At 37.3% G+C, this 23,749-nt stretch overlaps 1 protein-coding gene and 1 non-coding gene across 3 annotated transcripts in view; one reads left to right on the top strand and one right to left on the bottom strand.

Annotated features, from left to right (window-relative positions):
* Positions 1–23,749, top strand: part of Vwa8 (von Willebrand factor A domain containing 8) — a 358,183-nt gene that overhangs the window by 186,094 nt on the left and 148,340 nt on the right. For both annotated transcript variants that reach the window (XM_074043312.1, XM_074043313.1), the window contains exon 22: positions 23,530–23,605. In XM_074043312.1, coding sequence (XP_073899413.1) covers positions 23,530–23,605 — 76 coding nt within the window. The remainder of the gene's footprint in view (positions 1–23,529; positions 23,606–23,749) is intronic.
* On the bottom strand, positions 343–466 carry LOC141413265 (small nucleolar RNA SNORD10). Its single transcript, XR_012438057.1, has one exon. It is a non-coding gene; the product is annotated as a small nucleolar RNA SNORD10 (small nucleolar RNA).

Raw genomic sequence — 23,749 nt, 5'->3', positions numbered from 1 at the left:
AAAGCTAAAGCTGCAAGTATTTTACAACAGACCTGCATAATAAAAGAAAATTAAAAGTCAGTGTTTTCCTTGAACATAGATGCAAAAACCCTTAGCAAGTATTAACAAATTAAATCCCACCAAATATAAATGAATAATATGTCATAACCACATGCATTTTATGTCAGGAATGCAAGGTAATATGTCCTCATTTTTATTTCTGGTATTGGCTATCTAACAGCTTTGCCAGCAGATTATTAACACTATTGGTCTGTTCAAACAAACAACATCTCTTTTCCATTTCAGTAATTTCTGATTTTGCCTTTTTTTTTCCTTTGGACTTAATGTGCTGGGGTTTTTTTTGTTTTTAATTTTCTGATATGAATGCCTAAATCATTTATTTTCAGCCTTTAACTTAGAACACTACCTGGGCTAAGACAATGGTGAAATCAGGCTCAGATGACATGCATGGGGTTCATCACAGAGCACAGCCTTTAACTTAGGATATATGCATTTGAAGCTATTTTTGAATGTCCTTTGGGATCTCAGGTTGTTCATCTCCTGAGTAAGAGGAACAGACAGGGCCATTTATAGTATCTCTTTTTGCTTGGTGTTTGAATATCTTTGATTAGTCAAGAAGACTAGTACTTAAGGAACATTTAGAATGTACCTTAAATACTTGAATATTTAAGTATTTAATATTTAATATTAAGACTGCCTTTAATGTCTTTAATAACAGCATTTTGTTATGATGTAATAAATGATCTGTAAATAATGAAGAGTTAATATGCTTCTAGTTCAGATCCTGTGGTAATTCCAATATTGGCTAAATAAATGTACAGATATATTCTCTATGGAAAATCTTCTAAATTCAAAATGCAATAACAATTTCAATAATATAACAGCCATCGCTTTGTTATTTACTGACAATAGGATTACAAATACTATTCATTTTAACAGAGGTCCTAGGTGTCCATTCAACACTATTGGATATGTAATTTATTATGTAAAGTTGGAAGTTAAAAGGCTCAATTTAAGGGCTGGAATATTTGCAACTCAGTTGTAGAGTGCTTGCCTAGCATACTCTAGGCTCTTGGTTTGATCCCCAATCCAAAAGGAAGGGAAGGGAAAGAAAGGGAAAGGGAAAGGAAGACAAAGTCTCCATTTAAAATATGCTCTATTTAGCATTTTCAGCCAGGTGCCTCTGGCTCATACCTGTAGTCCTAGCTACTTAGGAAGCAGAGATCAGAGGATTGAGGATTGAAGCCAGCCCGGGCAAATAGTTCATGAGACCTTATCTCAAAAATATCCAACACAAAAAGGGCTGGTAGAGTGGCTCAAGAGCCTGCCTAGCAAGTGTAAGGACCTAGTTCAAACCACAGTACCTCTAAAAAAATTTTTTTTTAAAAGAAGTTTTGCTATTTAGACTGACATTTCCACTAGTGTCAATGTGGGGAGTTTTTCTTATTATATACAGCGTTAGGGCTTTTTATGCCATGTCATAAAATTTAAGCTCATAAAATTGGTTTAAGAGAAACATCTGTTTAAAAGACCTAAAAATAGCAGCCTGAAAAAAAGTGTTTAGGACTTCTCTGATCTGTGGGTGACCTACTTAAGGTCTTTGCTTTGTTTATTTTAGAATCCTTCTAATGGATTTGTGATATTATCATCTAAATAATCAGTCACTCTCAATTTAGTTTATGTCATTTGAACAAGATTAGTTTAAGAGCCATTCACAACATAATCTTGATAAGTAAAATGGTCACCAAACACACAAGTGTGTATATATATATATATAAACAACCCAGGTACTTAAAAGTTTGTTCATCTTATGTTTTGATAATCAGCTTTCATAAAATGAACAACCTGGACAATTTATGTATTCAGTTGAAATCAAGATGTTGTCTTAAGAGGATGATATAAGTAACTTAAAAGATGAATGAGTGTAATTACTCCTTTCCACCTTAGTCCCCTTCTTATGATGATTTCAACACGTTTTACAATTTTGTATTCATTCTTGTATAGAAAATATATCAACCATATTCACCTTCATGTCCTTCTTTTACCCTCCTTTTCCCGATAATGCCCTCCCCTTAGTGTGACCTGTTTTTCTATTGTGGTCATTTACAACATATATAAAATCCAGAAACTGAGAAACAGCTTGGTGTAGCTTGGGATATGTATATGCAGATGCAAGAGTTAATGATGAGAAGGTGTGAGCTTCATAGAAGGTGTGGCACTGCCAAGGCCACATTGACTCCTGAATTACAATGTGATGGAGTTAAAGCAAGAAATATCATTGTGACCATAGTCTGAGGGTTGATCAGATTCAAATAGGACTTGAATCATGGTGAACATTCGAGGGTGATTTTAGAAATTCAGGTAAAATTGTTTGTAATTAGAATAGAAAGAAAGAATATATTGAAATAGGTTTAAATAGCCAATTTTAGAATCCTTGACTACTATTTGGAGAGAGGGGGGAAATGATGTTAAGAGCAACTGCCTTATGTGTAGTCTACCAATTACAAGGCTAGTGTGGTTCTCCATACACAGTGGATGCCAATAGTATTTGCCAAAATAGCTTGGTAAGTACTGATTTCATCTGGACCTTCTAGCTCAAGCCCAGGTTGTCCTTACCTAGAGGCACAAATGGCTGCTTCAGAGTTGAATGAGATCCCCTTATCTGTGTATTCATTAGGCCCGTGACTGTGTTGTACAAGTACTCTGACCAGTGAGGTAGTTAAAATACTGCATTGCAGTTGGTTATTTTTAAACCATTTAGCTTTCCACTGTCATATGCTTATATTTTTTTCCTTTGTGAAGCCAAATGAAGTAAAATATATAGCAAATTAAGTGCAAAATTCTACTTTATCCTGAATGGATGATGACCTGTTTTGCAAAGCACATCATGATCAATACCCAGGACTTTCCTCAGACTGAGGAAAAAGGAATGTGCAGTATAAATTTTGAAATTCACAAAGTCCCAGAGAACAGATAGAAGTATTGGTAGAAAGTAGAAAAAAATCAAAGCTGTAAGTCCCATGGAAGAATTATGACAGAGCCATCACTGCATTCTTAGCACTAATAAGAGCAATCAAGAGCCAGAGACACATCAGATGGTAGCTGCTGCAGAAGACATCCGGATGCCCCTTCTGTCTCATCTTCCCCAGCATGGATTTGAAAAATTGTTCACAGGCATTTTTACCAGCAGTCAGGCAGTAGTTTTCCCACTAAGAATGCCTCCTTTTTACAAATGAATTATGCCAATGTCTCAAACTGTTCCCGGAAGATTCTTTAGGTCTGTAATGATTTTTGACTCTTGATTGATCTCCAAGTCCATTTAAATTCCTGTATTATTTTTGGTTTTTTTATTTAATAAATACTTTTTTATTATTTTATTATTCATATGTGCATACAAGGCTTGGGTCATTTCTCCCCCCTGCCCCCACCCCCTCCCTTACCACCCACTCTGCCCCCTCCCTCTCCCCCTCACCCCTTCAATACCCAGCAGAAACTATTTTGCCCTTATTTCTAATTTTGTTTTAGAGAGAGTATAAGCAATAATAGGAAGGAACATGGGTTTTTGCTAGTTGAGATAAGGATAGCTATACAGGGAGTTGACTCACATTTATTTCCTGTGTGTGTGTGTTACCTTCTAGGTTAATTCTTTTTGATCTAACCTTTTCTCTAGTCCCTGGTCCCCTTCTCCTATTAGCCTCAGTTGCTTTTAAGGTATCTGCTTTAGTTTCTCTGCGTTAAGGGCAACAAATGCTAGCTAATTTTTTAGGTGTCTTACCTATCCTCACCCCTCCCTTGTGTGCTCTCGCTTTTATCATGTACTCAAAGTCCAATCCCATTGTTGTGTTTGCCCTTGATCTAATGTCCACATATGAGGGAGAACATACGATTTTTGGTCTTTTGAGCCAGGCTAACCTCACTCAGAATGATGTCCTCCAATTCCATCCATTTACCAGTGAATAATAACATTTCGTTCTTCTTCATGGCTGCATAAAATTCCATTGTGTATAGATACCACATTTTCTTAATCCATTCGTCAGTGGTGGGGCATCTTGGCTGTTTCCATAACTTGGCTATTGTGAATAGTGCCGCAATAAACATGGATGTGCAGGTGCCTTTGGAGTAACCTGTGTCACAGTTTTTTGGGTATATTCCCAAGAGTGGTATTGCTGGATCAAATGGTAGATCAATGTTTAGCTTATTTAATAAATACTTACATAGCAGCAACTGGGTACCAGACACTGGTCTAAGCTGTTTTGACTTATAACTTGTTACTGCTTGCTACAGGTCCATGTGATCTGTACCACTGCCATGTCTACTTTGCATATGTGGCCACTGGGCTCAGAGAGAGGTTAAGCAGCCTGGCGAAGGCACGCAGCTGACTTCATGTATTCTGGTTTCAATTGTGTGCTCTAACCACTACATTATGGTGCTTGTTGATTTCATTGTGCTGAATCAACTACTATTTTAGTGAGGATAGTAAGTACTTTGCAATAGTGTAACACGTGGGGTAAGATTGTTGGTCTTATATTCTGTTCATCCTATCCTATCCTATCCTACCCTACCCTACCCTATCCTACCCTACCCTACCCTATTCTATCCTATCCTACCCTACCCTACCCTACCCTACCCTACCCTACCCTATCCTATCCTATCCTATCCTATCCTATCCTATCCTATCCTATCCTATCCTATCCTATGCTATCCTATCCTATCCTACCCTATTCTGTCCTATTGTATGGTATACTTCAGGCTGTGTTCCTAATGCTTACTCAGTTTGATCCCACAGTCTTTTTCTGCACTATTTTTCCTTGGACAGGTATTCCATATTTTCCCATTTTTGCCAGTAGTAATATCCTTATTAAATTTCATCTTCTGTCTTCTTCACCACTTCTCCAGATTATTAAACTGACGTTGGCTCTCCATCACACCTTGCTTGGCTGAGGTTTGTTATCAGCAAGTGTCCCATCCCCCTGTGACTCATGAAAACAACCAGGTTAATTCCTGTGGCCATTATATGCTATTCCTTGCAGGCTGTTGCTGCTTCAGCGGCATCCCTTGTCTCTGTGCACCCACCGAGGAATTACACTGTTCTGGCTTCTCACATGAGTCGAAGCTACAGACAGACACCTATAGAGGGTATGCCCTAGACCGATTTGGAAAAGAAGGCTGGAAGCAGTGCAGAGTCTGTGGGATTCTTTTTCACTTTTATTTCTTAAATCACAAGCTTAGGAAGCTTGGGCACCACTTAGTTTTGCTTTATCCCTTGCCACTAAAGCACAGCAGCATTCTGTTCAAGTGTTGCATGCTTTTCAGTTTGAGAAAAAGTTTAAAAACCAAAAAAATGCAAATACAAATATATAACACAGAGCCAAATTTCCACCAAGATTTAACAAGTTGTCATATTTTTCCAAATTTGATTCTATGTCTTCTTTTGCAAACATGAAACACTGTAATTACAGATGACATCCCCTATAACCTACCTCCAATGTCATCTCCTGTAACCCAAGTCAGTCACTATTATAGATTCTTTTGTTTATTGTAAGTTTTTTGTTTTACTCATAAAACAAAATGGGGGGGGGGTCTGGGCATGGTGATACATGCCTGTAACTCCAGCTACATGGGAGGCTATGGTAGGAGGATTGTTGTCCGAGGCTTGTCCCTACTCAAAAAGTGATAGGGTCATGATTCAAGTGGGAGAGCATTTTCCTAGTTAGCACAGAGCCTGAGTTCAAACCCCAGTACTGCCAAAAAAACCAAAACTAAACAAAGTTTTTCTAAGAAAATAATTATCTTATATTGCTTCTTATTATAAAATTAATGGCATTGCATTGGGGGAAGGATTAATTTTTTTTATTTTTATAATAAAAATAAGGACAATATTAGAATTTTCCCATCTTGGATCATCTGTGCGTGCTTACCATCATGTCCTACTACTTATACTGCTGCCCTCTCTTGGAGCCTTTTCAGCCCACACCCACAGCAGGTTCTTTGTAGTATCCTCAGGTAAGCACAGAGAGAAGTATCTCGTGCCAGTGCCTCATCCCTCCCAGCTGACTTCTTATGCATTCGGCTTGAGAGTGTTTTTGTTGAGCTTTTTAAAGAGCTGTTCCCTATGTGTAACACAGATATTATGGTAGCCACCATTCAGATGGTGGCAACAGTGACAAAATGAGCAAAAAGACAGGTGCTTAAATTTAGCAAATACATAGTATATTTGTGGGATTGCTTAGGACACAACTATGTTAAGGAATTTCTGTTAGATGTATCTATAGTGTTTTGTGCAGGAAGAATAAAGAGCATTGCTGAAAAGTCTAAGAAATTGTTTCTGCATTTAACTGTAGTTATTCATTCAAACAGTCAACAGATACCTTAGGTCAGGGTCTCTTGAAGCAGAGGCGGAGATGAGAATGGCTGTGTAAGTGATTTTTAGGAGAGCTTTTAGACAAAGCCTATGGGAAGTGACGAAGTAAGGGTAGGATTGGGCAAAGAGGTGGTTCTAGCTGAGTTGAGCCTCAGCCTCCTCACTGGGAGCTCTGGAATGTGAAGGATGTTACTCTGTTATCCCACATGGAAGTAAGAGAGCAACATTGTATTGTTCCCACATTAGTAAGTTATTGGCTGAGGGCTGCCCCCTGAGAGCACCTGTAACCTCCCATGACTTTCTGGGGAGGTAGCTCCTATAGGTGCAGAAGAATTCTCTGGAGAAATGTTTAGCTGTAAGCTTTCAGAGGTCAATGCTGCCACAGTTGGGAGCAGGTACATTTGGTGAAGAAAAGCTTTGGGTAAGGAACCAATAGCATCTGCTACAGCAACCCTTTTTTGAGCTCCTGCTTTGTGCCTAGCACTCTTCTAGACCTTGAGAGTACAGCAATGAGCAAGATATACAAGGTCACTGCTACCATGAAGCTTTCTTTCTAGTGGTGAGAAGATGTGTAGTTAACAATTTAATAAACTGCTTTGAATGCCTAACTGAAAGTGAACAAAATTGTAAAGAGTAATGTGATAGGGAGTAAATGGGAGACTTAAGTGAGGGACAGAACTCAACACTGACAGGCTTGGCAACAATGACTATTTTCATAGTTGTAGGATTTGCAGCAAGACACTCTGACATTTTAGCTATTCTGTCTATTCTAAAGATCCAGTCAATATATTCAGTACAGGATGGATCTGTAAGAGGATATAATAGCCAGCCCTTCAGATCAGTGATTAGAGGGTTGTGAGAACTTGGGCTAGTGACAGTTTAGAATAGGGCTCCAGGCAATAGCTATGGGTATTGGGACTAAGGAGTCTAGCCATGGTAGAATACAGTGATGAGTATCCACATGCTGGTGGTCCATTCCTCATCTCTTAAGTAGACTCCTGCAGTAGCTTCCTGGTTAAGAACTTGACCCTTCATCTCTCCTTCACAAGGGTCACATTGTTCTAGCCAGTAAAGTTGATCACTTTCTGTCCTGCTTGGAGCCCTTCAATAACTCCCATTACCAACAGCATCAAGTCCACACAAGTCTCTCTTTTCTTAAACCTTTCTTTTTTCCTTCTCTTGTATAAGCAGGCATTGTTTCCTTTCTTTGTGCCATCATTAGTACAAAGTGTTCCTTAAACTGGGGAGCAAAGAAAACTTTCTACACTTGATAAATGAGATAGAAAAATGCAAGTTGTCTCTAAAGAGTCAATATTGTACTTTGCCCATTTGGATCCATGTGATGTCTTTGAAAGCTGTTTCTCAGCTCTTGAAGTAAACTGAATTTAGGACTAAACTTTTAAATTACACAAATTACAAAGTGTATCAATCACATTGCTCTCCCCAAAATAGCCTTCTTTAATTTTTAATGAGAACAAAAAGGTTTTCATTATTAACAAATAAAAACTAAGGATGATTTAAAAATACTATTTTTCTGTTTAAGCTCATTGTTTTTTGTTTCTATTTTTGCATGTTTCAGAATGCATGTTTTCCAAAACAACATTTATTGATGGTAAGTTTAGGGCAAATGACCTGGAACAGGGTCTGCTAGTATGCCTGTCATTTTTATCACAATTACATGTTCCCGTCACTGTCTTCCCCACTGGACAGTGAGCTCTCCTTAAGGGCAGGGATGTATCTTCAACTGCCGACTGCCTGATGTCTAGACTATGGCCAATGTTCCATAAATATCTATTAAATGAATGAATAAATGCATTATCTCTTCTTTCCCATCCATCTTTGCAACATCCATTTAGGGTCCTCTCTCTGAAGTGGATAGTTGATTGCCTCTCTGATGGCTTTATGTCTTTCGTGAAAAGGAAAGTCTGTTCACTCTGGATTTACCCCACCTGTCCAACTCTCCTCCTTCCACACAACTATATTCTAGACATGGTAGCTAATTCTCTTGTATCTCCAAACTCACCATATTTGACAGTTGCTCTACCTAGAAGCATCTTCTACCTATCTCTGTAGTTGAAATAGGATTCTATCACCAGAACCTAGTCCTCTTCCATCAGAGTTAATTACTTTCTCTTCTAGATCCCCACTGAAATTTGTTTTTGATTTCTATTATAGTCCTTATCACCTCCAACATGAATTATATTTAACTGTCTTATATCTGTTTCCCTGTCTGCCATTTGTAGTTACTGAGAGCAAGCTCTCTGAATTATTCTTGTATAACTCTTTATCCTAATAATCTGCTTTATATATTAGAAATACGTAATTAATGTTTGTGTAATGTACTCAAGCATTCATTCATTCTTTGGGCAAACATTTGTTACATTCCTACAAGGTGCAAGGCTTGGTGATTGACAAAAGGTATGTACAAAAGGATGTTATACTCTTGTCTATAAAATTGTCTTAAGTGTAGATACTGGCTATAAAACAATTAGTTCTACTGGGATGGTGAAAGTGAGAGAAGAGCACTTCTAAGAGGAGGTGATATTTGAGCTGAACATTTAAGAAATGGACTAACAGATTCTCAGCAAAAAGAGGAGGAAGGAAAAAACTTTCTGGAAAAGAAAAGATAGCAGTGTTCAAGGAACTTATAGTAACTCAGTCTGGCCTGTAGAATGTGACTAAAGTAGTTTAAATGCGTTAATTTCAACAAACATTATTGAATGCCTACTGTATCCTGGTAACTTTTTTAAACCTGAGTTACTTGTCAGTGAACAAAAGTGCTAAAAAGTGCAGCCTTCATTTTCTATTCTACTTGCTGGTTGGAGAAAGAAAGAATGAAACAATTAAAATAATATACTACCTCAGGTAGTGATGTTATGGGAAAAGTAAAGCAGGGAAGGGAGTCAGAGTGGGGATAACAGTTTTAAAAAGGGCCAGGGAAGGCCTCTTAGAGAAAGCTGGCATTTTAGTAGCACTGGAGAGTAGCTATTTCCAGGATTTTTTGCCTCCATAAACATGTCTTATTTTTTTGTTTATTTCATCTGTGTATTAAGTACATGTCTATAATCCCAGGTACTTGTGAGGCAGAAGCTGGAGGACCTTGAGTTTAATACCAGCTCACGCAAAGTTAGTGAGATCCTATCACAAAAACAGAAACAAAAAATGCAAACAAAAAAGCCATCAAGTGTACAGCACTTGTCTAGCATATGTGAGGCCCTGAGTTTAATCCCTAGTACCCATAACTTGGCTATTGTGAATAGTGCCGCAATAAACATGGATGTGCAGGTGCCTCTGGAGTAACAGTCTTTTGGGTATATCCCCAAGAGTGGGATTGCTGGATCAAATGGTAGATCGATGTCCAGCTTTTTAAGTAGCCTCCAAATTTTTTTCCAGAGTGGTTGTACTAGTCTACATTCCCACCAACAGTGTAAGAGGGTTCCTTTTTCCCCGCATCCTCGCCAACACCTGTTGTTGGTGGTGTTGCTGATGATGGCTATTCTAACAGGGGTGAGGTGTAATCTTAGCGTGGTTTTAATTTGCATTTCCTTTATTGCTAGAGATGGTGAGCATTTTTTCATGTGTTTTCTGGCCATTTGAATTTCTTCTTTTGAGAAAGTTCTGTTTAGTTCACCTGCCCATTTCTTTATTGGTTCATTAGTTTTGGGAGAATTTAGTTTTTTAAGTTCCCTGTATATTCTGGTTATCAGTCCTTTGTCTGATGTATAGTTGGCAAATATTTTCTCCCACTCTGTGGGTGTTCTCTTCAGTTTAGAGACCATTTCTTTTGATGAACAGAAGCTTTTCAGTTTTATGAGGTCCCATTTATCTATGCTATCTCTTAGTTGCTGTGCTGCTGGGGTTTCATTGAGAAAGTTCTTACCTATACCTACTAACTCCAGAGTATTTCCTACTCTTTCTTGTATCAACTTAAGAGTTTGGGGTCTGATATTAAGATCCTTGATCCATTTTGAGTTAATCTTGGTATAGGGTGATATACATGGATCTAGTTTCAGTTTTTTGCAGACTGCTAACCAGTTTTCCCAGCAGTTTTTGTTGAAGAGGCTGCTATTTCTCCATCGTATATTTTTAGCTCCTTTGTCAAAGATAAGTTGCTCATAGTTGTGTGGCTTCATATCTGGATCCTCTATTCTGTTCCACTGGTCTTCATGTCTGTTTTTGTGCCAGTACCATGCTGTTTTTATTGTTATTGCTTTGTAATATAGTTTGAAGTCAGGTATTGTGATACCTCCTGCATTGTTCTTTTGACTGAGTATTGCCTTGGCTATTCGTGGCCTCTTGTGTTTCCATATAAATTTCACAGAAGATTTTTCAATCTCTTTAATGAATGTCATTGGAATTTTGATGGGAATTGCATTAAACATGTAGATTACTTTGGGGAGTATCGACATTTTTACTATGTTGATTCTACCAATCCATGAGCATGGGAGATCTCTCCACTTTCTATAGTCTTCCTCAATCTCTTTCTTCAGAAGTGTATAGTTTTCCTTGTAGAGGTCTTTCACATCTTTTGTTAGGTTTACACCTAGGTATTTGATTTTGTTTGAGGCTATTGTAAATGGAATTGTTTTCATGCATTCTTTTTCAGTTTGCTCATTCTTGGTGTATAGAAATGCTAATGATTTTTCTATGTTGATTTTATATCCTACTACCTTGCTATAGCTATTGATGATGTCTAGAAGCTTCTGAGTAGAGTTTTTTGGGTCTTTAAGGTATAGGATCATGTCATCTGCAAATAGGGATATTTTGACAGTTTCTTTACCTATTTATATTCCTTTTATTCCTTCTTCTTGCCTAATTGCTCTGGCTAGGAATTCTAGTACTATGTTGAATAGGAGTGGAGATAGTGGGCATCCTTGTCTGGTTCCTGATTTTAGAGGGAATGGTTTTAATTTTTCTCCGTTAAGTATAATGCTGGCTGTAGGTTTGTCATATATAGCTTTTATAATGTTGAGGAACTTTCCTTCTATTCCTAGTTTTCTTAGAGCTTTTATCATGAAATGATGTTGGATCTTATCAAAGGCTTTTTCTGCATCTATTGAGATGATCAAGTGGTTTTTGTCTTTGCTTCTGTTAATGTGGTTTATTATGTTTATTGATTTTCGTATGTTGAACCACCCCTGCATCCCTGGGATGAAGCCTACCTGGTCGTGGTGAATAATCTTTTTGATGTGTTGCTGAATTCGATTTGCCATTATTTTGTTGAGGATTTTTGCATCAATGTTGATTAAGGAGATTGGCCTATAGTTCTCCTTTTTGGAGGTGTCTTTGCCTGGTTTAGGGATAAGTGTAATACTGGCTTCATAAAATGTGTTTGGCAGTTTTCCTTCCCTTTCTATTTCATGGAACAGTTTAAGGAGGGTTGGTATCAGTTCTTCTTTAAAGGTCTGATAGAATTCAGCAGAGAATCCATCAGGTCCTGGACTTTTCTTTTTGTGGAGACTCTTAATTGCTGCTTCAATTTCATTTTGTGTTATAGGTCTATTCAGGTGATTAATTTCCTCTTGGTTCAGTTTTGGATGATCATATGTATCTAGAAATCTGTCCAGTTCTTTTAGATTTTCAAATTTATTTGAATATAGGTTCTCAAAGTAGTCTCTGATGATTTCCTGGACTTCCATGGTGTTTGTTGTTATCTCCCCTTTTGCATTCCTGATTCTACTAATTTGGGTTTTTTCTCTCCTCATTTTAGTCAGGTTTGCCAGGGGTCTATCGATCTTGTTTATTTTTTCAAAGAACCAACTTTTTGTTTCATTAATTCTTTGTATGGTTTTTTTGGTTTCTATTTTGTTGATTTCAGCTCTTATTTTTATTATTTCTCTCCTTCTATTTGTTTTGGGATTTGCTTGTTCTTGTTTTTCTAGGAGTTTGAGATATATCATTAGGTCATTGATTTGGGATCTTTCAATCTTTTTAATATATGCACTCATGGCTATAAACTTTCCTCTCAAGACTGCCTTAGCTGTGTCCCATAGGTTCTGGTAGGTTGTGTTTTCATTTTCATTGACTTCCAGGAACTTTTTAATTTCCTCTTTTATTGCATCGATGATCCATTCTTCATTAAGTAATGAGTTATTTAGTTTCCAGCTGTTTGCATGTTTTTTGTCTTTACTTTTGTTGTTGAGTTCTACTTTTACTGCATTGTGGTCAGATAGTATGCACGGTATTATTTCTATTTTCTTATATTTGCTGAGGCTTGCTTTGTGCCCTAGGATATGATCTATTTTGGAGAAGGTTCCATGGGCTGCTGAGAAGAATGTATATTGTGTAGAGGTTGGATGAAATGTTTTGTAGACATCTACTAGGTCCACTTGATCTATTGCATATTTTAGATCTTGGATTTCTTTATTGAGTTTTTGTTTGGATGACCTATCTATTGATGATAATGGAGTGTTAAAGTCTCCCACCACCACTGTGTTGGCGTTTATATATGCTTTTAGGTCTTTCAGGGTATGTTTGATGAAATTGGGTGCGTTGACATTGGGTGCGTACAGATTGATGATTATTATTTCCTTTTGGTCTATTTCCCCTTTTATTAGTATGGAATGTCCTTCTTTATCTCGTTTGATCAATGTAGGTTTGAAGTCTACTTTGTCAGAGATAAGTATTGCTAGTCCTGCTTGTTTTCGGGGGCCATTGGCTTGGTAAATCTTCTTCCAGCCTTTCATCCTAAGCATATGCTTATTTCTGTCGGTGAGATGAGTCTCCTGTAAGCAACAAATTGTTGGATCTTCTTTTTTAATCCATTTTGTCAAACGGTGTCTTTTGATGGGTGAATTAAGTCCCTTAACATTAAGTGTTAGTACTGATAGGTATGTGGTGATTCCTGCATTTAGTTATCTTAGTTGTTTGAAGGTTTGATTGTGTGTACCTAGCTTGATGTTACTCTCTACTGTCTTGCTTTTTCTTATCCTGTGGTTTGGTGCTGCCTGCCTTTTCATGGTTAAGTTGGGTGTCACTTTCTGTGTGCAGGATCCCTTGCAGAATCTTTTGTAATGGTGGCTTTGTGGTCACATATTGTTTTAGTTTCTGCTTATCATGGAAGACTTTTATTGCTCCATCTATTTTGAATGATAGCTTTGCTGGGTAGAGTATCCTGGGGTTGAAGTTATTTTCATTCAGTGCCCGGAAGATCTCACCCCACGCTCTTCTTGCTTTTAATGTTTCTGTTGAGAAGTCTGCTGTGATTTTGATGGGTTTACCTTTGTATGTTACTTGTTTTTTCTCTCTTGCAGCCTTCAATATTCTTTCCTTAGTTTCTGAACTTGTTGTTTTAATGATGATATGTCGTGGAGTAGTTCTATTTTGATCTGGTCTGTTTGGTGTCCTGGAGGCCTCTTGCATTTGTATGGGAATATCTCTCTCTAGATTTGGGAAATTTTCCGTTATTATTTTGTTGAATATATTACGCATTCCCTTCGCTTGCACCTCTTCTCCTTCTTCGATGCCCATGATTCTCAAGTTTGGTCTTTTGATGGAGTCAGTGAGTTCTTGCATTTTCTTTTCACAGGTCTTGAGTTGTTTAATTAATAGTTCTTTAGTTTTTCCTTTAATTACCATTTCATCTTCAAGTTCTGAGATTCTGTCTTCTGTTTGTTCTATTCTGCTGGATTGGCCTTCCGTTTTGTTTTGCAGTTCCGTTTCATTCTTTTTTCTGAGGTTTTCCATATCCTGGCTGTTTTCTTCTTTATTGTTGTCTATTTTTGTCCTGAGTTCATTTATCCATTTATTCATTGTGTTCTCTCTTTCACTTTGGTGTTTATACAGTGCTTCTATGGTTTCCTTTATTTCTTCTTTTGCTTTTTCAAATTCTCTATTTTTATTGTCTTGGAATTTCTTGAGTGTCTCCTGTACATTTTGGTTGACCCTATCCAGTATCATCTCTATAAAATTCTCATTGAGTACTTGTAGTATGTCTTCTTTTAAATTATTCTTGTAGGCTTCATTGGGTCCTTTGGCATAGTTTATCTTCATTTTGTTGGAGTCTGGCTCTAAGTTTCTGTTCTCTTCATTCCCCTCTGGTTCCTGTACTAATTTTCTGCTGTGGGGAAACTGGTTTCCTTGTTTTTTCTGTCTTCCTGTCATTGTCCTTGGTGTTGTTACTTTCCCTGTACTGTGTGTAATTAAGTATTTTCTAGCTTGTAATAATAACAATGGTAATATTGAGAATGGAAGAGTGAGCTGAGATGGAAAGCAAGAAGTTAAAGAAAAGGGGAAAACAAATATACAGACTAGAGGGAGAAAGCAGAACAAGGTATCAGACAAGAGAGTTTCAAAGGTATAAACAGGGAGTGTTAGTGTACTAATCGACAGTAAGCTGAACAGACAATAGAGAGACAGAGAGAGGATTGAAAATCAAAGATAAAAAAAATAAAAAATAAGTATATGAAAGTAATATCTATTTATAAAAATGAATTAAAATAAAATGGAAAATAGAAAATTAAAAAAAAAAAAAAAAAAACCAAAAAACTTCCAAGTTTATATGCAATGCAATTTCAGTCTTAATAATTTGGATGTCCATCTCAATCTCCAGTCCTGGAGTTGGTGCCTCAGATGTTGTTCTGTAGTTGTCTCATCAAAGGGGATGCATAAAGTAGAACAAAACTACACTCACACACACACAGAAGAAAAAAAAAAAAAAAAAAAAGCCCCACCAAGTGTCCCCAGTTCAAATGCAATACAGTTTCAGTAAGTTTTTCGGCTTGTAGGTGTAATTCGGTTGTTCTCTCATCAAAGGTAGGGAGAAAAAGAAAAAAAAGCGTCTGGAGGCAGTTCTGAGAGTGGTATCTGCAACTGTGGCTTGCCTGCCTGCTGCTCTCAGCCTGTAGCTGGCGGCGTTATTTATGCAGGTCTCTGGGGTGAGCTAGCACTCACCTGGTCCCACAGGCTTTGTTTGCTCAGAGTTCTCCTGTGCGGGAGCCTCTGCTACAGGCTTTCCCCTTTCCAAGTACTGGGAAAGGTGCCACTGCCCCGCGTTGTCAGGCCTGCATGTTTGTTTACAGTTCACGTGGGAAGTGGGTCTTCCCTCCTCTCACAAGCGTCCTGCTCCTGGTTGCTGGGCGCGCCCCGCTCCCGCCAGAGCCTCTCCAGCCGCCCGGCTCGTTTATTTACAGTTTATTTACAGTCCCGGGAAGGGTTCCCTTCCCCCGATCTTCAGCGCTCAGGGCGCCCCACCCTCTTTTCAGCGTGTCTTAACTGTTCTTATTGCTTATACTCAGTTTCTCTTTTTTTCCCGGGTGGAGGTCAGTCTGTCCAGGGGGCTATGCTGCTCTGGCCCAGGCTTGTCTGTGGGGGAACCGCGGTACCGCGAAGCTCACCTGGTCCGCGTCTTCCCAAGCCGTATGGGCGCCGGCCACTGGCAGCCCCGGGGGCCTCCTCGGTTCTCCGTTTAACGTGAAGTGGAGATTCTCTGCGCCGGCTGGAGATGTGGAGGAGTCAAAGTTATGCCTTTTCTCGGTGATTATGCCTGCAAAGTGTGTCTCCAGCGTCTCTCCAAGATTTCACTATAGGAGGCTCGCTTTCTGCTTCCTACCTCTAGCCGCCATCTTGGAATTCCTCATCACTTCTTATAGCCACTCACTTTCTTAATTTGGGGGTCAAGAAATAATGTGATATCAGAACAGAAAAGGCAAGCAGATGCTGAACTCACTATGCAACATCAGCTGTCATCAGTTCAACCCGTTTTCTAGAAGGTGTTGACTCAGGATAACAACTTCTTGTTGCTATTTTCCTAGTAGTGGCTTAAACCATTTTTATATTGAAAAAACTAGGAAAGTAATGGAATAGCTTTCAAAACCTACATCAAATTTTAAGATAAAATGTAAGATGATGGTGAAATGAGCTTAAAGGGCTGCTTCAGTTCTCTGCCCTCTAATTCTTCAGAAGTATCTGTACTTCAATGCTGTTAAAATGACTCTGGAAGATAGGCTGGGGTTGAAGTGAACTCTACTTTTTTCTGCTTAAAGCAATATATATTGGTTTTCTTGGTGATACAGTGTATCTTCCTTTAAGAAAATCTATAGTAAGCCAGGTGCAATGGCTTATGCCTGTAATCCCAAGAGGTGGAGATAGAAGGATTGCAGTCTAAGGCTGGTCCCAGGATAAAGTACAAGATTCTACCTGAAAAATAAACTAAAGCAAAAATAGCATGAGGCATGACTCAAGTGGCAGAGCATCTGCTGAGTGAGGACCTGTGTTCAATCCCTAGTACCACCAAAAAAAGAAAATCTGCAAGAAAGACTTAAAAAAATAGGTAAATTGTAGAAAACTTGAACACAGATTTCTCTCCAGGCTGTAGTATATCAAGTAATATGAATATAAAATGCAATTTATACAATAAGTTTTAGGAAATATATGTTATACAGAACACATTAAACGAAGACTATGAAATGCCATGATATGGAAAAAGGGTAGTTTATTAATTTTTATCCTATCATATTTTTATGTAGTTACTCAATTGGTTAAATCTTTTAAAAATGTAAATTATCATTTACTATATTTTCTGATAAAGATTTATCCAGTGAACAAAATATTCATCAGCCTTCTCCCCTGACTGCCTGTGTGTATACAACTTTGTATTTTTATCTCCATTCTTTTATTCCTTTTTAAAAATTGATTAGAAAATACATTTTTTTCTATTCAAATAAAGAATCTTTGCATTGTTTTATTTTTGTCTGGAAAAAAGGAATTGAAGTCCCTGCAATGAGATCAGGTCATTTTTTGAGACCTTAAAATTTCCCAAGCTAGAAAGCTAATTTTCAGAGGACAGAGAAAAGACCCAGTTATAGTTTACCATGTGAATAGATTTGTTTTTATTTCTAAAGACTGAACAACTCATAACATTTTCTGAGTTTGGGGCAAGACTTGATTGTCATCAAGAGTTTCTTTTTAAACAATGCTAATGTAGTAGTACTGAGACCTGGTGGAGGTAAGCAGATTTTGAAAAGTATACCTGCCACCGGTGACTGTTTTGCTGTGGCAATTTTCTACCTCCTGTTCCCAACAAGAACCTACCTCTGAACTACAAAATGTTGCATCCCAGCTGACTTCCTTGCATAAATATTTTCTCCCAAAGTTTTCCTTCCCTTTAGTTTGTTAGGAGTTTTCGTTTCTGGGTGTATTAGTTAAGAGTGGTTGACTACTAAACAAACTATGTGTCCTCCAAAACAACTATTTTAGGAGCTGAAGACTTTTTATTCATATTGGCAGAAATAATATTTTGCTTATTTTTCTAAAAGGACTTTCCCCCAATCATTCAAAACACTCAAAGCACTATATAACAATATTCCTTCCTGTTCTTCCTCCTTCCCTCTCTTCCTTTTATGTTCCTTATTTTTTACTCTGTTATATTTTCTGATGTTCTTTGTCACTTCCCCTGTAGAGATGAGTAATCTTGGACTTCGGGAAGTTAAATGACTGACCAAGCTAGAAGTACAATGTTGGTTTATAAACTGGTACTACAGGAGTCATAGCCTTATTTTGTGTCTTAATTTCTTTTGTATTAAATAACAACACTACTTATAACAAGATTCTCTGTTGGAGGGTCTGAGGAAGAGTCTTTCCCAATATGGAAAAATAAATTTGTCTTTTGTAGGTAGAGGGAGAGGTCATATGCTACTATTCAGCAGAAAGCCCAGAGCATTCACAAATAATTAATTCTTAAGCTCATTTTCATCATCTGTGTCTAAGCACCACATTCTGTTATATTAGTAATTATTAGTGTTCTTTATTTTCATATCATTACTTTTTAAAATAAGTACTGTAAAAATTATACATACATTTTTCATATGTGGTATATTGACAGAACTGGGGATTGAACTTGGCCTTTTGTTTCCTGGGCAAGTTCTCAACCACCCAAGCCACGTCCCCAGTCCTTTTGCTTTTAGTCTTCTAAAAGCCTAGTTTGGACTTGAACCACGATTTCCCTTTCTCCACCTCCACAGTAGCTGGGATTACAGGTGTGTACTACCACACCCTGCAAAAATTATATTCTTGATGTCATGAACTTTTCTTCACTTGTAAAATCTCTTTAAACAGCATTTACTTCTTAATCAGTGATACTATGGCTATATCTTATTGGTAAAAGTTTAGTTCTTTTCTCAAAACTTCCCCTCTGTTTTTATTGAACAAATTTCTGTTCTGTGCCTCCTTTGAGCAATGGTCTGTCTTTCCTTGCTCATGTTTGGCTCATAGTATTGAGTGGACTATTCCCATGGCTATTTTTATTTCAATGAACTATAAAGCATCAGAGGAGAGAGCTGTCAGCTTTGTGAAACATTTGTGTCTTCTTTTTTCCTTCACTATTTGGCTAAACTATTATTTTTTTAAAAGAAAGCTAACCTAAGTCTTTGAAATGTCACTCATTAAAATGTCCTCAAAATAAACATCACTATTTTGGAATCTTTTGCTCCTTAACAAATGAGATGGTGTTAGCTTGTAATGTACCTTTAAAAGCAGCATTCAGAACAGATAGTGCTTGCTCTGTGGAGGCCAGTTCTATTTTCTTATTTTAACAAAACCTGCTCTTTACACAATTTAACTACTTTCATTGCATCTGGAGTCATTTGAAGTTGCTATTGAAACATTAGTAAGTCCAGTTTCAAAAAAAGTAAATCACAGAATTAAAATAATAGTTTAATACAATGTTTGTTTGAGGAGCCCACTTATTGACATAGGGTTTTATTTGATCAGACAGCGGTCTGACAGTTTGTCAGCGAGTAAGAAGTGACAATTAATTGGTGATGTGTCAACAATTAGCTGAGCTCTAATTAATTCATCATGTTACTGATAACTAGAAAAACATCTTTTTATTAGATGTTAGGTTAAAGAAAATGTGACTAAGATGTGTTTTCATTTTTTTTCTCCCTAATATGGTTGAAGTTGTTGACCCTAAACTTTTATTATATTATATTTCAAAGCTGTTTTTGAAAGAAACAATTCAAAAAAGAATTGACATTGCACTAAAATCTTCTCTTAAGATCATTGCTTATTAATGTCTTTGATCCAAGATGCTCGTAGATGATTTTAATCAAATACTCTCTAAATAAGAATCATTATATTATCTTCAAAACCCTTTCATATGCAATCTGCAACAACCATAAGCACCTGTGACTAAGCAGAAGCTTATGGTATTGTAGGGTATCTCAGAAATCAATCTTTTTTTCTTATCATATTAAGTGCTGTAGAGGGTACAGCACTTCCACCCTTATGTCATCGGGTAGCTGACGAAAGGCAGCCCACCAATTTTTGAAGCTCAGTATCATTTTCCATATTTTACTAGTCTTTGCTTTTCCTTTGATGTACAAGATGAAAGTACCAATAAGAAGAACAGAACAAAAACTACTTTTATCCCATAAATTCCTCTTTCTCATGGACTACTCCAGTGAAAGAAAGTCATGTTTCCTATTTGTATTTATCCTCATTTTAGTCCTTGGAAATCATTTGATTTGTGCTTCTTTGCACAAGCGTATGGTTTTCATTTCTAGCACAGAAGTCTTTTGAGAAATCTCATTTGACAAGTTATATGCTATCAGAATTCAACTGTTACAGAACAATTTCATTTGCCTTTTTAAAATTAGAACTAGGCTTGAGTTTACTGTTCTTAATCTGTTCTGAAGAACTATAATTATTGAGGTAACAACTGAATTTCCTTTCTACTAACAATGATGCAAGTTTCTTTTTTCCTTTTTGGTACTGGAAGGTGTTATGTTTTTGCCCATTAAATATGTGAGAGCTGAGGTGAGAAATTCATTATGTTGCTATAAAAATCCGTGTGAACACATCTTTTTCCCTGCAGCACCCACCCCTTTCTCTATTGCTATGATATTAACAATGAATTTAAGTAAGTTAATTAAACTCTATTCTTAATTTGTTCAAATATGAAAATTAATTTGTCAGCAAAGATAGTATAAAGAATGTCTGACAGTAAATTAGTACTACCTGTGAATACAGAAAATGGATACATGACTACATATCAAAATGTTACACAAGAAACATTTTATTCATTCTAAAAGTTGAAAAGCACCAATAAATTGTTTGAGTATATTTTCGCCTTCCCTTATGTTTCCCAGGCTTTATTTTTAGACATTTAATTTATTTTTAGTGAAGATAAAATAATTTTTCGGAATGAATTTTTTGTGATGTTTAGAAAGCAGTTGATAGTCAGGACAGGTCTAAGCCCACTGAGGGCCAGAATCATGAAAGTAGGAGTTTGTAGGACAGTCAGGAATAGCAGTAAGGCCAGACCATAAGGAAATTAACTAAAGAAAGCCGTCACCATTTGGTCAAGTTAGAGAATTCTTTCAAGCTAAGTGTAAATAAGACAAATCTGGAAATATTATTATTATTATTATTTATTAATTTGAAGGTACTGGGTTTGAACTCAGGGCCTCACACTTGCTAGGCAGACACTCTGCCATTTGAGCTACTCCATTAGCCCAAGTCCAGAAATTTTAAATGTCAAGAATTACATTGAAAAAAAAAAAAAAAAAAGAATCACATTGCTGGACTGACAGAGTGACTCAAGGAGTAAGTAAGAATGCCTGCCTAGCAAGCATGAGGCCCTGAGTTCAAACTCCAGTAGCACCAAAAAAAATTTTTTAATCATATTGCCAACATACCTGTACTGGCTGTGAGAAATAAGGAATGTGATGTAGAAGTTCTGCAGTACAATCTTAAGTCTAAATTCAGCTCAACTGGAGTAGATGATGGACATGAACCATCAACTCTCAGTCCCTTGACTGTGCTTTCTAATACAGACTTAATAGATGATTTAGGACCACTGCTTACCTCAGAGAGTGCCAACCTTCACCAACCCAGCAATTACTAGAGTAGATTTCAGGTTTTCCATTTTTTAACAAAAAGTTTCATAGTGCAATAAATTTGGAAGTCCATTTACTAAATCCTGTATATAAGCTTCAATGTTAATTTAGTATTTCAAATTTATTTTATTTGTTTACAAATATTTATTGCTTTTCTCCTGTGAAGCAGACCTGTGCAAGATACCCAGCACAATGATGGACAATGTGTGTGTGTTCTGCATTCCTCGTCCTTCAGTCTGTGTAGAAAGATGTTAAAATAAGTAATTGCAATATAACATGTTAAAGACTGATGGAGGGGAGAGTAGGGCTCAAAGGGAACACAAAGCAGATACACCTAATTGGTCTGCATCAGGTCAAAGAAGGGAACCAGAGAAGTCCTGTCAATGCTGAAAGCCTGAAGATCAAGTAGAAATTCAGTCAAGGAGATTGCAGTCACAGCAATGGCAAAAGAGTAACAACAAATGGCAGAAGCTGGCATGTAACTGCACTCCTGCTGTCTCTCAGATACTATGCTATGTACTTTCCCACTTTCCACCAACCATCTTCCTGGGTAGCTTTTATTACTCTCAAAGATCACATGCCCAGACCAGAATTTGAATGTTGACCTCTCTGACTCCAGAGTCTTCTTTCCTTTCTCACCCCATGCTGCCTCTTACATCAGTTAACTGCTTTTGATTAAATTTGTTTTACTAAAACAAAACAATGACTTGAATGATATCTTAATTTTGCTTTCCTTTTGATTGGCATGTGGTATTTATTAGTTTCTTTTAAAAAATAGGTGCACATTTTGTGATTTTTAACAGATTATAATAAAGTGTGGCATTTGTATCTAATTTTTATAAGTAGATTACAGCACCAAGGTCTGAAGTTCACACTCCCAAGAAGTGTATTACACAGAGTAGATATTCAAAACAATACCATTGGATGTGAGGGCGATCTGGCTGTGACATCTGTCACCCCATTGATCGCCAGGGTTGATTCGGCTGATCTGGCTGGCTAGGCGGGTGTCCCCTTCCTCCCTCACCGCTCCATGTGCGTCCCTCCCGAAGCTGCGCGCTCGGTCGAAGAGGACGACCATCCCCGATAGAGGAGGACCGTTCTTCGGTCAAGGGTACACGAGTAGCTGCGCTCCCCTGCTAGAACCTCCGAACAAGCTCTCAAAACAATGCCAATGCAACTTCATGTTTTTAAGTGGGAGAGTCATTTGGAAAGATGACTTTAAATCTTTTAAGGAAAAATATTACACCCGTTTTAAATGTAGTTCTACTTCTCTGTGTGATATGATCAAGCTAGCCATAGGATTTTTCATCTTTAAGATATTGTATATGTGGAAGGTGAAGATTAAAAAATCGATCCCCATAAAAAAGTCAGAAATTATCTATCAACTGCAAGTTCACACACAGGTTTGGCAAGAATATCTATAGGTAATATGAGCTTTATATTCATCAGAAAAGAGGCGCATAACATCAGGATAACTCACTGTTAATACTTTTGCTTCAAAAGTTTTAAAGGAGGTTTAAAGGAGGGTGAGATCAACAGTAGAAAATAGGTTTCAGAAAATAAAATGGTGGATTACCTGGGTTTGATCCCTGGAAGGAAGGAAGAGAGAGAGAGAGAGAGAGAGGAAGGGAGGGACAAGGAAGGGAAAGAAGGGAAGAAGATGGATTTTTCTAATCTCAGTAGAAATGTTTAAAATCCCAGGAAGGGAAGGGAATGGGTGGAGGAAAGAGGGGAAGGGATGGGTTGGTTGCTCTAATCCTAGCAGAAATATTTAAAAATCCCATAAAGCAATTCTTCAATGTCCTGGGAGTGAGTGACAGGGTGCAGTCACTGGGCCTAAATGAGTAGTTCAGAGACTTGCTTTATTGATGACACTGGGATTTTTAATTCTGGGCTTGTGTCCTTGCTAGGCAGGTACTCTTCGTTTTGAACCACACCTCCAACCAAGACTTGCTTTATTTAATTGGCCATGTCAGCACACCAGTCATTACCTAACTTGCCATCAAAATTATTTTTAAATGACATAAATATTATATGTAATATAAACCAATATATTTTAAAACATCTCCTCCTCACCCTCAAGAGATGATTTTTAGGTATGAAAGGGTCACAAAGGAGAAGAAAAGAAATTTTAAAAAGAGAAGAATCTGGTCAACTTTATTAATACCCAAACCCTTGTAATTTATATTAAGTCAACAAAATACTATTGCTGGATGAAATCTCACTTGTTATTTTTATTTGGGGGAATAAGCGGGATGATGAACAAAAATTTACTCATGATCAAACATCAGTTTATTTCCTTGCTAACTGAATGTTTTGATTTAATTTTAGGGATACCACAGTACAAAGTCTTACTCTTCAGCCTTCAGTTAAAGATGGACTAATTGTATACGAAGACTCACCTTTGGTTAGTAATTCTATTATATGAATACTTCAAAGTATTTTCTGAGTGATAGCAGTAGGTCAGCCTTTGAGAAGGAATCTCCCATAGAGTCCAATGTATTTCAGTCTAACTGAACACATTCATGTGACATTTTAGGGGGTGGATATT

This window comes from Castor canadensis, chromosome 10 (assembly GCF_047511655.1).
Source record: "Castor canadensis chromosome 10, mCasCan1.hap1v2, whole genome shotgun sequence".
NCBI lineage: Eukaryota > Metazoa > Chordata > Mammalia > Rodentia > Castoridae > Castor > Castor canadensis.
This window is presented reverse-complemented; position numbering and strand designations above follow the sequence as displayed.